At 37.7% G+C, this 15,959-nt stretch overlaps 1 protein-coding gene across 4 annotated transcripts in view; it reads left to right on the forward strand.

Moving 5' to 3' along the window:
* The first annotated feature begins 665 nt into the window (after window positions 1-665).
* The window catches only part of LOC122651995 (ubiquitin carboxyl-terminal hydrolase 8-like), a 45,896-nt gene continuing 30,602 nt past the window's right edge, over window positions 666-15,959 (forward strand). For all 4 annotated transcript variants that reach the window (XM_043845607.1, XM_043845608.1, XM_043845609.1 and 1 more), the window contains exons 1-5: window positions 666-839; window positions 1,109-1,354; window positions 2,224-2,365; window positions 15,433-15,492; window positions 15,582-15,674. In XM_043845607.1, the coding sequence (XP_043701542.1) occupies window positions 754-839; window positions 1,109-1,354; window positions 2,224-2,365; window positions 15,433-15,492; window positions 15,582-15,674 (627 nt within the window). In that variant the 5' untranslated portion in view covers window positions 666-753. The remainder of the gene's footprint in view (window positions 840-1,108; window positions 1,355-2,223; window positions 2,366-15,432; window positions 15,493-15,581; window positions 15,675-15,959) is intronic.

Below are 15,959 nucleotides of genomic sequence, written 5' to 3' on the forward strand. Positions count from 1 at the left end.
GATCCGTGTAGGTTACAAGGTTCAAAATCCAGGTATCGGACTCAATATCGATCATGGCCGAAACTTTTCTGGATCGGGATTTGATCAATACAAATTGGTTGGGATCATTTTTTTATGGATCAGGTCATGTATCAGCCAGAGTTGTTGGGTGTTGTGATCTTAGGATCCGATCAGCTGATATTATCTGGATCGGATCGGTTAATATCTGTTGGTATTGGTCAGTACCGATCAAGATAATATAAAACAAAAAAAAACTTAAAAACTTTGAAAAAATCCAAAAATATTCAATCGGATCGGTCAAGGATCAGATCGAATCAGCCGATCCACCGAGTTGGCCAATCCAGAGAACGATCCAGTCAAACCTTGCCATATCGGTCTAATCTCGGGATCAGCCTCAACCAATACCGATCCGATCCAACCAATATCGGCCAATCCGATCCGAGTTTACGAACCATGTGTAAGTATCGGCAAGGCCGATACCGATAATTTAAAACATGGACTCACTCCGTTTGTACTTTCCTCTCCGATTGCTCAGAGAACCCTCTCCCCAATTTTTATAAAAATTTCCCTCCTCGATTGGACGAATCCTCTTCACAAAAAAAATCTCAATTTCTTTGACGCAAATCCGCCATTTTCTCTCTCTTCCTCTTCGTTCCTCTCTCTCTCTGTTCTGAGCTTCAAATGGTATGCATTTCTGTATAATCAGGAAATCTCTTCCACCATTTTTGATTTCAGAGACTGAATTCCTTAGAAATGGACGGCTGCGCTTCTGACGACTTCTCCGATGGGGCTCAGCGTCCCTCTTCAGAAGATGAAAGGGTCTACTTCGTGCCTTACAGGTACTTTTTCTTCTTCTATTCTCAATTGTTTTTAAGTTCATCTTCTCGATAGATCTTAATAAGAGTTTGATTTCTGAATCTGAAATTAGTTGTTCCATTGAACTAAAAAATTAGGGATTTTTTTTTTCTCGTAATTATGGGCTTTGGTTTATCAAGTAGTTGGATGCAGTTAGTTTTGTTCTCTGTTGTTTACTTTGGAAGATGGAGGAGGTTCGTTGTTGTTTCTTAGAAACATTGATTTTATGTCTGATGGATGGAGTGGATTTCAGGTGGTGGAAAGAAGCACAAGAGTCGTCTCCTGAAGATGCTGACGAGGACAGAGGGATTTCATACACAGCGACATCTACTTCTTATGGGGGCCCGATGAAGATCATTAACAGCATATTCTATTCAGATATCGATTTTAACCTTAGGAGAGAAGAGGATTATGAGCAAAATGACCATGCCGAGGAGGGAGTTTCAGGCCGGGATTATGCGTTGGTTCCAGGGGAAATGTGGTTACAAGCGCTAAAATGGTGAGAGGGTGAAGTTGGGATGATTTTTATTAATTTAATTACTTTTATTATATATTGGTTTGCTTTAAATGCTTATCTTCTTTCATTGGACGTCTAAGATCTAGTTGGGAGCCCTAATTATTAGAAATAATGAAAAAATTGGAAGAAGAGTCTGTTCTTGGCACTTTCATATTATGATATTTTAAGGATTTGTAGTTGATTTCATTTATTTGCTGTAAATGCTCCCTGCCTTTATTCTTTTTCTCCTCCCCAAAATCTACGTTACATCTTCCTAGGGATCACACTTACAGTGCCAGTTGGGGAAAAATATAAAAAGATTAAATTATTGTTGGAGAACTTAAAATCCTGGACTGCTGTTTGTTTGACTAAATTACGGTAAAAAAATTAAGTAAAGTTATTGGTGTAAATCTTTTGTTGTTTCTTTATTTTGTTATTAAATGTGCTCCCTTGAAGAAATGTGGTTTTCTAGTATGTCGCTTACTGTCTTCTCAACTTATGCTGTTTTCTGCATGTCCTCGTCCCGAGAAGTTTGTATTGGAATTATTTTTTGTTTTTCTCTGTTAATCAGTCCATTGAGTGTTGAGATGCATTAAAACAGCGAATGCTTTCAGGGACTACCCCCCCCCCCCCCCCCCCCAAATTTTATTGTTTTGACTGTCAAAACAAATGCACTGCAGTATTAATATGAAAGGAAGAGGTATCTGAGTTGGAGTCATGGTATGCTACTGGTGATTTTATAGTTAAGAATTTTTTGTTACTTATTTTGTTTTTTTTCCCCCATCTTTTATATATTATTATTATTATTATTATTATTTTTCTGAATTAGTGGTATATCCTTTGTATTGATTTTGGTTCTCTTGCACTTGTAGGCACAGTGATTCTAAAGCGGCCATGAAGGATGGTAGGACCTCTTTGTCTGCAGTGGATGATATTGCAGATGTTTATCCCTTACAACTCAGGCTTTCTGTTATACGGGAAACAAATTCGTTGGCTGTGAAAATTAGTAAAAAGGTCAATCCTTATTATTCCATTTTCCTTTTTATTTCCCTTCATGATCTCTCTGAAGTAGGCTTGTGGTGTAAAGGCTCTTTACGGATTATAATGTTCGATTATTTGATACATGAGGCATATCCATTTTGCAGAGAAATATTTGTCTTCCTTACTCCAGGGTTTTTTTTTACTCAATAGAGTTCTGGATTTGTACATTTCGGTGCTCTCCAATGAGCTACTAACTTACTTTGAAGTAGACATTGGAAAATTAAACCCAGGTTTAAGTACAGTAATATGATACTGTGATTCGTGAGTCATAACGTAGAAAATTGGTTCATAAGCCTAAGAGTTAAGGAAGCCATTATTGGTTGTCACTGTCAAGGCATTCAAACACTATCAACAAATTAGAAGTGGGTGGGGGGCAGGGGAGGGTAGCACTGGATGATTGCTATCCTGGTATTTTATTAGTACGATATAGGAGAGGTGATCAAGTTAGACTTTTGGAGGACTGGTGGCCGCCTTGCATTTAAGCCCCTCTCCTATGTAGGGATGTAAATGGATTGGATTCGGCTCGGATAGTGCGATATCGGCATCCGCATCTGATTAGCTTTCGGACGGATTCGGATAGTGCTAAACGGATACAGACACGGATACGGATCGGATATTTTATCCGTTTACATGTAAATATAGCTTTTCGGATAGCTATAGCCTATCCGTATCCGTATCCGTATCTGTTTAGCTTTCGGACGGATTCGGATAGTGCTAAACGAATATGGACACGGACACGGAAACTGATTTCGGCTATTCATTTACATCCCTACTCCTATGCCTTGGGTTGCCTAGACTCTTTGACAACTATGAAGTAAAGTGAAATTTAATAACCAAATATTGAGTGATTTGGAGTTAGTGAGTTATGGAGCCTTTAGAGTTTGGGTTAGAGTCATAAGTGGCTGTATATTTAGGTCTGACTGCAGTTTGAGATAGGACGTTGGTTTGAGGAGGATCTGAGAGAGTGAATTGAGGCTATTGGTCATTTGCTGGGTATCTGAGATGGAGTTTTTCCTTGAGGTTTATATTGATAGGTAAATTTAGATTCTGACCTCTAATGTTGAATTTTCACCTGACTCATGTTTTATGGTTCCTTATTCAGTTTAATAGATCCCAAAAGGATGTTCATGAAAACTCCCTCTTCCCTTGCAAATTCATTTGGAAATCTCCAGCTCTAGGGGCTCTAGGCTTTCCTTTGGGAAGTAAATTATAACAATGCGAATAGTAGTGAAGGACTTCAGAGGAAAAGGAAGAGTTGGTTAATGTTCCCTCCTGCTCGTAGGTTATGCTATGCAGATGAAGAATCTGTTGACCATCTCTTCATCCATTGTGCTTTTACTAGAACCATTTGAGCACATTAATATTGCATGTAGTCAAAGGACGATATGGAAGGGTAGAAAAGTTAAGGAGCTGGACGATTTTAAACTTTGGTATACTGGGGATCAAATTAATAGAAATGGAGTGATGAGCATGATAGTGGATTAAAACCTCATGAATGATGTGGTGGATGTTAAAAGAGTTGGAGACAGGATCATACCATCAAAAAGAGAGGTTGTCAATATAATAAGCCTATGCACCCCAAGTAGGATCAGATGAAAGTAGTAAGCTACAATTTTGGGATCACATGGATGGCTTAGTGCAAGGTTTTAGACAAGGGGAAATGATTATTATAGGAGGTGATGTAAATGGACATGTTGAGAGAGACCGGGAGGATATGAAAGCGTTCATGGAGGTTATGGGTACAGAGAGAGGATTGAAGAGGGATCTCAATTTAGATTTTGCTTTAGCTTATGATTTATCCATTGTAAACACTTACTTTGAAAAGAGAGAGGAGCACCTAGTTACCTACAAAAGCGGACATCATTAACGCCAAATTGATTTCTTCCTATCTAGAAAGTCCGATAGAATGCTTTGTAAGGACTATAAGGTTATACCTGGGGAGAGCTTAACCACTCAACATAGATTGGTGGTCATGGATTTGTGCCTCAATACGCAGAATCGTAAGACAAGGCAGCTTATTGGCCCTAAGATTAGGTGGTGGAACTTAAAAGGAGAACTCTTGAATTCATTTACGGATAAAGTGATCAAGCAAGGAAAGTGAGACTTTGAGGGAGACACTAACACGATGTGGAATGGGATGACCACTTATATCAAGAAGGTGGCTAAAGAGATCCTAGGAGAATTGAAGGAAAATGTCAGTCCCCTAGGGAGATTTGGTGGTGGGATGAGGAAGTGCAAGCGGCCGTTTAGGATAAGAAAGCTAGTTTTAAGACTTGGCAAAGGACTAAGGATGTAGAGGACCTAAAAAATTATAAATTGGCCAGAAATGAAGCTAAGGAGGACATAAAGGGCGTACGTAGTGCACGAGGCTCTCGCCACTGCGTGGTCTGGGGAGGGTCTTAATGTACGCAGCCTTACCCCTGCTTTCACAAATAGGCTGTTTCCAGACTCGAACCCGCGACCACTTGGTCAGTGCACCAAGGTCCGCCCTCAGAAATGAAGCTAAGAAGATTGTGGGGAATTCAAGGGAGAAGAAGTATAAAGATATCTATAACAATCTCAACTCAAAGGAAGAGAAAAAATTATCTATATGATAAGCTAAAATGAGGGAAAGAAAGAGTAGAGATCTTGATCATCTTTGATGTATTAAAAATGAAGATTATAGAGTACTAATAAGTGACGAGGACATTCACGAGAGATGGTCAGGATATTTCCGCAGCCTACTGAATGATAGATTTTCGGGGAATAGGGTTTTGAAGACTACACTACCTATCAAAACTCTTAATGTTGTATATATATATATATATAACAGAACTGTCCCAGAGACTTTTTTTTATCTTTTCTTAATCTATCCTAATCTTAAGGTATCCAATTCGAACTGAAAGTCTTTAAGAACTTCATACCTGAATTGTCCCAGGGACTTTTCTTAATCTATCCTAATCTTAGGGTATCCAATTCGAACTGAAAGTCTTTAAGAACTTCTTCGAAAGCTTCTAACTGAGCAGCATTTCCGTTTAATTCATGTATTAAATCAGTATGGGGATTAATACTATGAATTTGTAGATAACTAATTCTATTGTCTAGAACACGAATATTATGCTTGATATTTTCTATTTGAGTCTCTTGATGCTTAATACACCGTTCAAGTAATTGAATACGTTTAAGAATATGAAGTCTCATAAGAGCAATAAATTAATATTTTGAGAAATAAGTTTTCTCGGATTCTTTAATTCAGAAAGAGAATGATGATACTCATATAAACGTTAAATAATTATAGGACCTTCAAATAAAGAACAGTTATAATGAAAACAAAAATCTAAGAAAGCTATACTTTTAAGGCAATCAACAATCTCTTCATTAACTAGTAATAAATCTTCCTTCAATTGTCGCACATGATAGTAAGTCATAAATTTAGTGCCAAGAAAGACTTACATATAGATATTACAATGAGAATCTGGATGAGGAGAAAAACAGAAACACACCGCTTCAACTACAAGATATTGTTCATACAGGAACTCGAATCCAGGAGATAAGTGATACACCTCAGAGATGATATCAAATATCTGACTTGACACTTAAAATTAAAATCACTTTTGCAGAAAGTAAAAGCACACTCTTCTAAACTGCTTGATAGAAAATAAAACACACTTCTTCGCTTTTCTTCTCCGTGTCCTTCAAGGAGAGGAGAGTCTATATATATATATATATATATATATAAACTTCACGGGCTTTAGAGTTTTTCGAATCCACCGATGCTTGAATAATTGATAGGCTTTAGTGAATGAGGGAGGTTGTCCGCATTTGAAAAGTAGAATAAAGGGGATTCCTCTTTAATAAAGTAAAGTATAGTTTTGACGAGGCATTCCAAAGATCACATGATCTAGTTTTCCTCTTTATCAAAAGAATATATACTTTAATCTTTATCGTGCTGAGAAAAGGCCGAAGATTCTGGATTTTGTCCATATCCCGCCGAATGAAAATCATCATTGTGTGCAAGATCAATAGTGTTTGATCCGGACATCTTGTCCATTTCTTCGGATTCTTCTTTGGGTTGTAATGCAACAAGAATCTTTTGACGAATAGTCTCAAGAGACCAATGGGGATGTTTCTTTTGAAGAGAAACAAGCATATCTGAGAGATCGTTAGAGTCTGGAGCTTTGGCCAAAGGAAAAGGAAGTTGAATAAATACCCCTTTTGAGATTGATCTTCGCAGGGATGAGCCGAGCATAGTTAAATTTGTCCCACCATTTTATATGTACTTGTCTATATAGAGTTGGAATATAGTCCTACTGATTATCGTCTTCTGGAATAGTATATTGCCAGCGCATGATCCACGGAATTTCATATAATATAAAAAATTGTATATTGATATCTCTAGGACTCAATGTATTGTTGAATTTTTTGAACTTTATAATGGATTCTTTGAGGGGTAGTGGAAAGAAGTCCGAATTGGTAGGACGTACCCCATATAAAGAACTAGTATTTAAATCAGTGAGGTATATAAGAAAGTGTATTCTGGAGACGGAACTGTATATACCAACTGATGTAGTCCTAGGTAGGAGTAGTCCCACTAGGAACCAGTGTAATAGGATCACCAAACAAGGCTGGCCGATTGGGACAGCTTGGGCTAATTAGGGTAGAATTAGGGTTAGGGTTAGGGTTTCGAGATAGGGTTTTATTTGGTAATGATGTGCAGGTTTTTATGAGTCTATTGGTGTAGGTTTGGATTGATTTGGATGAAGTTGGAAATCTAGGGTTTCGGGTTAGAGGCCTTGTAAAAATGGAGTGTTTTCAGGATCTAGGGTTTAGGGGTGGATTTTGGGAAAGGGGTTTATAGGGTATTAATGGGCAGGTCTAGGGGGTTATTTTGGTATAAAGAAGTTAGGGTTTGGATGAGTTACGAAATTCTGCAACTTAGGGCAGAATTGGATTTAGGGTTTTGATGGACAGATTGGGCTGCAACTGAGATCGAGTGGAGGGATAAGGCTGGACAGATCTTAGAGTGAAGCTAGGGTTATGGGAATCGATTAAGGTTAATGGAGGAATGGGGTTGTGAGTGATTCAGGGTTAAGGAACTCAAATAAAATAAAAAAGGGGGTGTTAGGGTTGGCTGTAGAAGGTTAGGGAAAAAGGGAATAACTAAATTAATAAACAGCTCGCCGGATCTGCAAATCTGCAGTAGCAACAAGTTGAGGAAGCTTGATTGAAGAAGAAGAAGGACCTCCCGATCTACAAGATGCAAGGAGTCGCTAGAATCCACCAGCCCTCACCCTTGATATGACTCACAAGGGGTCTTGATATGACTCACAAGACAATTCTCAGAAGAGAGAAGCAGCAGCAGCCAGGGCCAGCAGCAAAATTCAATTTTTTTTTTAAACATAATTGGTGGGGGAGCCTCTCCCACTTTCTATTATTAAATAGGAGGCCAAAGGCCTAATTCCTAAAACTATTACAACTCTAATCTCCATCCAAAATCGTGGAGAAATACAATTAAGCGATTTAAAACAATTTAAAAGGTATAAAAAGACTCAATTGACCCTAATGACTTAAAACAACTTAAACTACTTGAAATAAAAGAACATTCCCTACTAGCCAATAGGATATAAGAACCTCTTAGGGTCTGCATCACCAACTTCACTTAAATTAGACCAATTGAACCAATTGGATGCAACCAATTTAAACCGGTTCAATTAAAAACACAAAATAAAAATTAAGTATAGAACTGAAATAAACTAAACTAAGGCTCCTACTAAAACCCTAGGCTTAGGGTGGCTTCTTCAATTCAAGGAGGCTAGGGTCTGCATCACCAATTGCGAGTTCCATTATCATTTTGATATAAAAGGACTTGATTCCAAGCTATGAGATAGTCAAAATATGTATAAGTTTTGAACTGGAGTTCAGAAGGATCCAAGAATGATCTAGGAGTCGTCAAATGACTTCCCCAATCAAAAAAAGATCGAATATTTATATTGAGAACTTTGAATATTCTTTTATAAAATTGGAAGGATCATGGTATGTATGAGTGATATTAACACAACCAGTATCTATAAGAATTTTTTCATAATAATCTCTGATTTTGAGATCATGATCAGAACTGGGACGATCTATAAGATATATGTTCGCAATTTTAGAAGGGGAAAGTCAGTGGTGAATGTAATATTCTTCAATGAGCATTATTTGGATAGTGGAAGTTTCAGTGAATGGAGTTTTCGTAATTGGGTGGAAAGATGGCGAAGGAGATTGAGAAGAGATTGGAGAGGGAGAGGATTGTATGGATTTTGATGGAGAAGGGGTAGAAAGGGCCATTTGCATTCCTAAAAATGAAGGTACTATTTGCTGTTTACCCCTTTTGTCCCTGCAAAAATTCACGATTTTTGGAGAGGGAGAGGATCTTCGGCTTTATCTCAGCACGATAAAGATTAAAGTATATATTCTTTTGATAAAGACATAAAGTGGAAAACTAGATCCTCTAATCTTTGGAATGCCTCGTCAAAAGTATATTTTACTTTATTAAAGAGGAATCTCCTTTATTCTACTTTTCATATGCGGACAACCTCCCTCATTCACTAGAGCCTATCAATTATTCAAGCGTCGGTGGATTCGAAAGACTCTGAAGTCCGTGAAGTTTTTATATATATATATAGAGAGAGCGAGACTCTCCTCTCCTTAAAGGACACGAAGAAGAAAAGTGAAGAAGTGTGTTTTATTTTCTATCAAGCAGTTTAGAAGAGTGTGCTTTTACTTTCTGCAAGAGTGATTTTAATTTTGAGTGTTTTAGTAAGAGTGTATGAACTCAAGTGAAATATTTGATATCATCTCTTAGGTGTATCACTTATCTCCTGGATTTGAGTTCCTATATAACCAATATCTTGTAGTTGAAGCGGTGTGTTTTTGTTTTTCTCCTCATCCAGATTCTCATTGTAATATCCATATGTAAGTCTTTCTTGGCACTAAATTTATGATTTACCATCATGTGCGACAATTGAAGGAAGATTTATCACTAGTTAATGAAGAGACTGTTAATTGTCTTAAAAGTATAGCTTTCTTAGATTTTCGATTTCATTATAACTGTTCTTTATTTGAAGCTCCTATAATTATTAAATGTTTATATGAATATCATCGTTCGCTTTCTGAATTAAAGAATCGGAGAAAACTTATTTCTCAAAATATTAATATATTGCACTTATGAGACTTTATATTCTTAAGCGTATTCAATTACTTGTACGGTGTATTAAGCATCAAGAGACTCAAATAGAAAATATCAAGCATAATATTCGTGTTCTAGACAATAGAATTAGTTATCTACAGATTCATTGCATTAATCTCCTTACTGATTTAATACATGAATTAAACGGAAATGCTGCTTGGTTAGAAGCTTTCGAAGAAGTTCTTAAAGACTTTCAGTTCGAATTGGATACCCTAAGATTAGGATAGATTAAGAAAAGATTAAGAAAAGTCCCTGGGACAGTTCTGGTATGAAGTTCTTAAAAGACTTTTAGTTCGAATTGGATACCTTAAGATTAGGATAGATTAAGAAAAGATTAAGAAAAGTCCCTGGGATAGTTCTGTTATATATATATATATGTAAAATCAGGGTGAATGAAATAAAAGAAGCTGTAAGGAAGATGAAAGTGGGCAAAGCACCCGACACAGATGAGGTACCTATAGAAGTGTGGAAGAGCTTAGGGTTGGGTGGCCTGTCTTGGTTAACCAAGTTGTATAATAAGATTATGAGTAGAAGGACTATGCAAGATGAATGGAGGAGAAGCTTTGTGGTCCCAATCTACAAGAATAAAGGTGATATTCAGTATTGAAATAACTATAGAGGCATAAAACTAATGAGCCATACTATGAATTTATGGGAGTGGGTTATTGAAACCTACCTAAGACAAGAAACTACTATCTCAAAGAACCAAGTTGGTTTTATGCCAGGAAGATCTACGATAGAAGGTATTTACTTACTTAGGAGGCTCATGGAAAGATTTAGAGAATCCAAGGAGGACCTCATATAGTCTTTATTGACCTAGAAAAGGTGTATGATAAAGTCCCTAGAGAGTTAATCCTGCATATTCTAGAGAAGAGAAGATATGTATGATGGCAATGTGACTAGTGTAAGAACTGTGGGCGGGCAAGGTAGCGAGTTCCCAATCCTAATTGGGTTACATCAAGGATCGGCCTTAAGCCCATATTTGTTCGCGTTCATTATGGATGATTTAATGAGAGACATTCAAGATGAGGTTCTTTGGTGTAATGCTTTTTGCTGATGATATTGTTCTCGTGGATGAGACAAAAGCAGGGATTAACGCCAATTTGGAATTATGGAGATCAACCTTGGAGTCAAAAGGTTTCAAGATAAGTAGAACAAAGATAGAGTATATGGCGTGTAACTTTAGTCACACTAGGATGGATAATGAGGCACTGAAAATCAATGAGAAGGAGATTCCACAAAGTAGTTATTTTAGGTACCTGGGTCTGATCATAAATAAAGAAGGTGACGTAGAGGATGACGTTGCACATAGAATTAAAACAGGATGGTTGAAGTGGAGAGGTGTGTCTGGAGTGTTGTGTGATTGACATATCCCTTTAAGGCTTAAAGGAAAATTTTATAGGACAGTCATACGACCGGTTATGATGTATGGTGCGGAAAGTTGGGCTGTTAAGAAGTGTCATATAGATAAACCAAGTGTTGCGGAGACGAGGATGTTAAGATGAATGTGTGACAAAACCTTGAAGGGTAAATTGAGGAATGACCATATTAGAGCTGACTTGTGAGTAGATCCGATTCAGGATAAGCTACGAGAAAGTCGATTGGGTTGGCGTGGCCATGTTCAATGGATGCCGTCGGCAGAGTTCGGAGACGTGATTTAATCCAAATTGAGGGAGCTAAAAGAGCCAGAGGCGGGCCTAAATTAAGCATAGGAGAAGTGGTGAGGAAAGACATGCTTAGCTTGGGCCTTTTATCAAGTATGGCATCGAATAGAACAATTTGGAGGGCGAAGATCCATGTAGCCGACCCCATTTAGTTGGGATAAGGCTGTTTTTGTTGTTGGATAGTTTGTAGTAAATTGGTTTACCTTATGGATATTGCATGGCAGGGAGATGTGTTTTTGAGAGTTCACTTCTATGTGCAATAGGAGAAACTCTTGTGGAGGTAATGATAGAGAAACAATAGAATATTCAAAGGTGGTCGCTGTATCTTTGGTAGATTGTTCAAACCATTATACTCTGAGCATCAAGATTTGCAGTCACCCTTGAATGTTTCCAATATACGCCTTTTGAATCCATTGTTAGGAATGGGGATTACAGTGATAGTCTCCCTTTGACATTCTTGTTCAGCCTGAGTGGACACCATTCCAATGGGAATGTTGAAACTCAACTCCTGGACCAGGAGCAGGTACAGGAGGGTTGATTAAGGACTTTGAAGGTAACACCGTGTTGGTCTGATCAGGTCCCCTTGGTGAGGCTGATTCTGTATCAGTGGATCTTAAGCTGCCATTGGCTCTTGATCCGTGGCTGGACATTCAGCACTTACTGGTAGGTGAGACTTGAAAGTAGCTGGTTAGTTGGATGAATGGAAAAATAGATATATCCATCGAAATGCTATTTTGTGATCTGACATGCTAGGGCACATGGTCTTGAAGGAAAATCTCGTTCCAGTGCATGCAGTGATCAGCATATCCCTTGGCTGATGGATAACTGAGAGTGGAGAGACTAGAGGTTCTAAATTTTTGAGCTGCCGTATCCTCTTATGTAGTGGAGTTTTAAATGTAGTTGTGATGTCATGTGTTTGTGCCTCTAGTTCTATCCTGTTCTCAAATCTGCCGTTGTGTTCGATTCTCTATCTTTTTCATTGCAATGGAAGGATTGGTGCACAGCTTTTGTGCTTCGTATTCTTATTTTTTTTATAAATCCATAATTTTTTTGCACTGGCTGGCCAGGCTCTGCTGGCAAAATTAAATTAAAATTGAAAATTTTCATTCTTTTTGGTGGCTATACAAACCCCCTGATTGCCTTGGGCATGAGCAGGTGAATAGGCTCCTCCTTGCGTAGTTTGTTCTGTTAGGTGATTTCAGACTCTGCTGATGGTACGTGATCCTTCAGCTCAACCTGGCCAAACCCACCTGGACCTGCCCAATCTTTGTGGTTCCATATACCTTGCAAAACTCCAACTGTGACCGTAGTTTCGTAAGTTATTTTTTTGCATATTTGATGCTCTTAGGTTGCTGCATCCCATGAGACAGTGCTTTATGGTTGGTACTAGTTGATCTCACTGTTAGACAGATAAAGCACCCCTTGTGTTGTTTGTGTGTCAAATTTCATGGATGATCTCCACCGTATACACATCATCGTTTGGATTTCTTCTGATGTAGTTTCTGTTGTCAAAACAGTGGATGGCTAGGGGACCATGCGAGTTGGCCATTTGTCAAATATGGAAGCTAAACTAAATTTTATGGCCAACAATTTCTGAGCCAAGGTTCTAAAACTCAGGTTTCGACCAGCCAGAAATCGAGATATGATCGAAACTGGTCGAAACCTGTGACTTTTTCCCAGCCAACTCGAGTTGGTGGTTTCAAGGCCCAAAAATGCTTTTTTTTGATCTGGTTTTTTGGTCTTTTTTGACATTCTAACACAATGCGTGAACTATTGTCACCAAAATAAAAAAAACAAAAACACTCCAAAAAGTCAAAATGGTACTGGTGGTTTTTGACCCAAGTTTGATAGTGCTTATTATTCTTGGACATTGGCTGGAAACCTTGACAGACATTTATTTATGCCAACTATCATTTAAGTAAATGGTTTTATATTTGTTATTTCATTTACTAAAGATATTATTCATAAATAAGCAAATACCCCCCTATTTGAATCCAATAAAAATAGTAAAAAAATAAAATTCCAAAAATCTTGGCTTTCCAACAAATCCAAGATTGCTTAAATCTGATTTATATTTAAGGAGTTATGTTCTGGTCAAACCTAATTTGGTATGTGTGAATGTTGTCAAAATTGCTCTGGATGAAAATATTTTTTTAGATATCAAAACAAATGAATATTTTACCGCACTTTTGGTTTTTAGCAACTTTTTATCATATTAAGCCTTATGGAATTTTTAGATTTGAGAAAAACCCCAACATTAGAAAGTTGAAAATTTCACCTGTCACCGAAATAATACAAAAGTCGACCTCGAACCAGGGAAACCAGTGGGAGATCGATTGCAGCCAGGATCAATACGATGCAACCCTTTGTTGATGGGAGGCAGCAGCAACAATTCACAGAGATGGTTAGTGGCTGATTAGGTCTTCAAGATTGTAGCACAGTAGCAGGTTGGAGTGTCTCAGCAGCAGCAGCAACAACTCCAACAGTAGTCTGGATCGAGTTCTGGTCCTTCTCAGGTATAGAAACAGCCCTTGTTGATTCAAACAACTATTACAGCAGGGAATCAATAGATGATAGGAGAAGAAGATAGAAGAAGAAGGGGGTAGGGGGTGGGCTATCTCAGCCAGCCCTAGGTCTCTCACCCACAGCTATCCCAGCTGTTGAACAGGGGTTTTACTCCCATAATCGAGGGTAAGAATGCCTCAAAACTTCATTCATTAATACTGTTCCTTCCTTACAATAGGGGGCCTATTAACAGCTTAGGCAAGCTTACAACAAAAATAGAAACTAACTGAAAATAAAAAGTTGGAGTGTAGGACAAATAGAAAATACTAAAACCTAACTAAAATAGAAGGTAACTAAAATTAGAAACTACTAGGCTTTATAGTTCAGCCACATGCAATAATAACTTAAATAGAAACTAATAGATTTAGTAACTAAGTACTACTAAAAGAATAGTAATAAAATAAAATTGGATCTTCAAGTCTTCTAGCAGCTGATCCTCTTTTTGTAAAAGCTTGGATTCTCATGTGGTCCCCACCAATGATCTTCTAATAATATTCTCAAAATAGAAACTAGATCCTTGTCAAAAAAGGAAGCTAACTTGGTCTTCACTCTTCTTGAAGCTGTTCCATCGATCCTATAGTGTCTTGCTGTCCAAGGCTTCTAGAATAGAGGCACACATGATCTAAGCTGGGACCCACAACACTGTTCACGTGAACAGTACCTTGTGTACTGTTTATGTGAACAGTAACTTTGTTTTTGAAATCTGTTTTTGTCTTGTTCTTCATGCTTTGATTTGCATCAGCCGAAAATCTAGTTTTGGTTCTTGAATTGGTAGTTGGCTTTTTTTATCTTTTTGGAATTTGATTTTTGAACTATTTTTATTGGATTCAACTAGGGGGTATTTACTTATTTATGAATAATATTTTAAATGATATTAGGCATAAATAAGTGCCTGTCTTGGTTTCCAGCCAAGTTTTCTCACGTTTCAATGGGGATAAATGACACTTATATAGGTGTTTAGGTTGAAACTAGCGAAATATGGTCGAAATTTGGTTGAAACATGCCGAAACTGGTCGAGTTGGGTCGAAACATGGGACTTTTAAAATTGATGACCATCTCGTCTTCTCGGTTGAAACTTGCAGTTTCGACTGCGGTTTAGTTCCATGGTCTGAGCCTTTTTACCCATCAAAAAAAAAAAAAAAGGTTTGAACCTTTTCCCTAACCATCCAAATCTCGACTGAAATGATCTGTTGATTGTGCCATATAGTGTATTGCTTTTGGGATAAAACTTATCAAATGAGTCGAGGATAGTTTGGAAGATGTCCGCAATATCTGAGTCCAACTAAACAGGTATCTGGCGGATATTTAGGGTTGCGTGATGAGCTTCTCCCAATGGACCGTGAAGCCAACTCAAGCCCTACATATATGATATATTTCTTCCAACCATTCAGTTGTGGGGGATTAATATTATTGCTTCCTAGTGCTGTTATTGTCCTTCCCATTTTTCTCCATTCCATTAACGTAGCTTATATATATATTCAATTCTGGTGACATTTAATTCTTGATGTTTCCATGCTTTAAAATCATAAGACTACAGTGCTAAACTTGTTTCTTTACATGGTTCTGTATGTTTATATCTTAAAAATTTAAGGCGTATCCTACAGGACAATGCAGTTGAACTCTACAAAAGAGCCTGCAAGATTTTCAGTGTTGAATCAGAGCTGGTAGGTTCCAAATGATTAACTTAAACTTGTTTCGTGTAGCAGTTGGTTTTTTTTTGACACAAATGATAGTATATTTCTGCTAATGACAGGTACGCATTTGGGACTTCTCTGGGCAGATAGACTTGTTTTTCGTAAATGACAGAAATAAGTTTCCTAAAGATGGTCAACGTCAGTCGGAAGAGGTAAGCAGCTAATGTATTTGATGGAATCTTTCTTAGGGTGTGTCTATGTCTGTGATTTAGCATCTAGCTAATTTTATGAATTCTATTCTACCTTTTCCTTGTCAAATCTTGTGTGCCCATCTGCAAGGTTCCTAAAGGTCGAAACCAGAATGAACCGTCGAAATGGTTGAAATATAATCCATTACGCAAGTAAAAGTGTAATGGCCATTTTGATGGCCCAATGACGGAATTTTTCCGAGAAACGTCTTGTAGCACCTATGTAAGCATGTTTACACCAGTTTGAAT

The sequence above is a fragment of the Telopea speciosissima genome, chromosome 2 (assembly GCF_018873765.1).
Source record: "Telopea speciosissima isolate NSW1024214 ecotype Mountain lineage chromosome 2, Tspe_v1, whole genome shotgun sequence".
Lineage (NCBI taxonomy): Eukaryota > Viridiplantae > Streptophyta > Magnoliopsida > Proteales > Proteaceae > Telopea > Telopea speciosissima.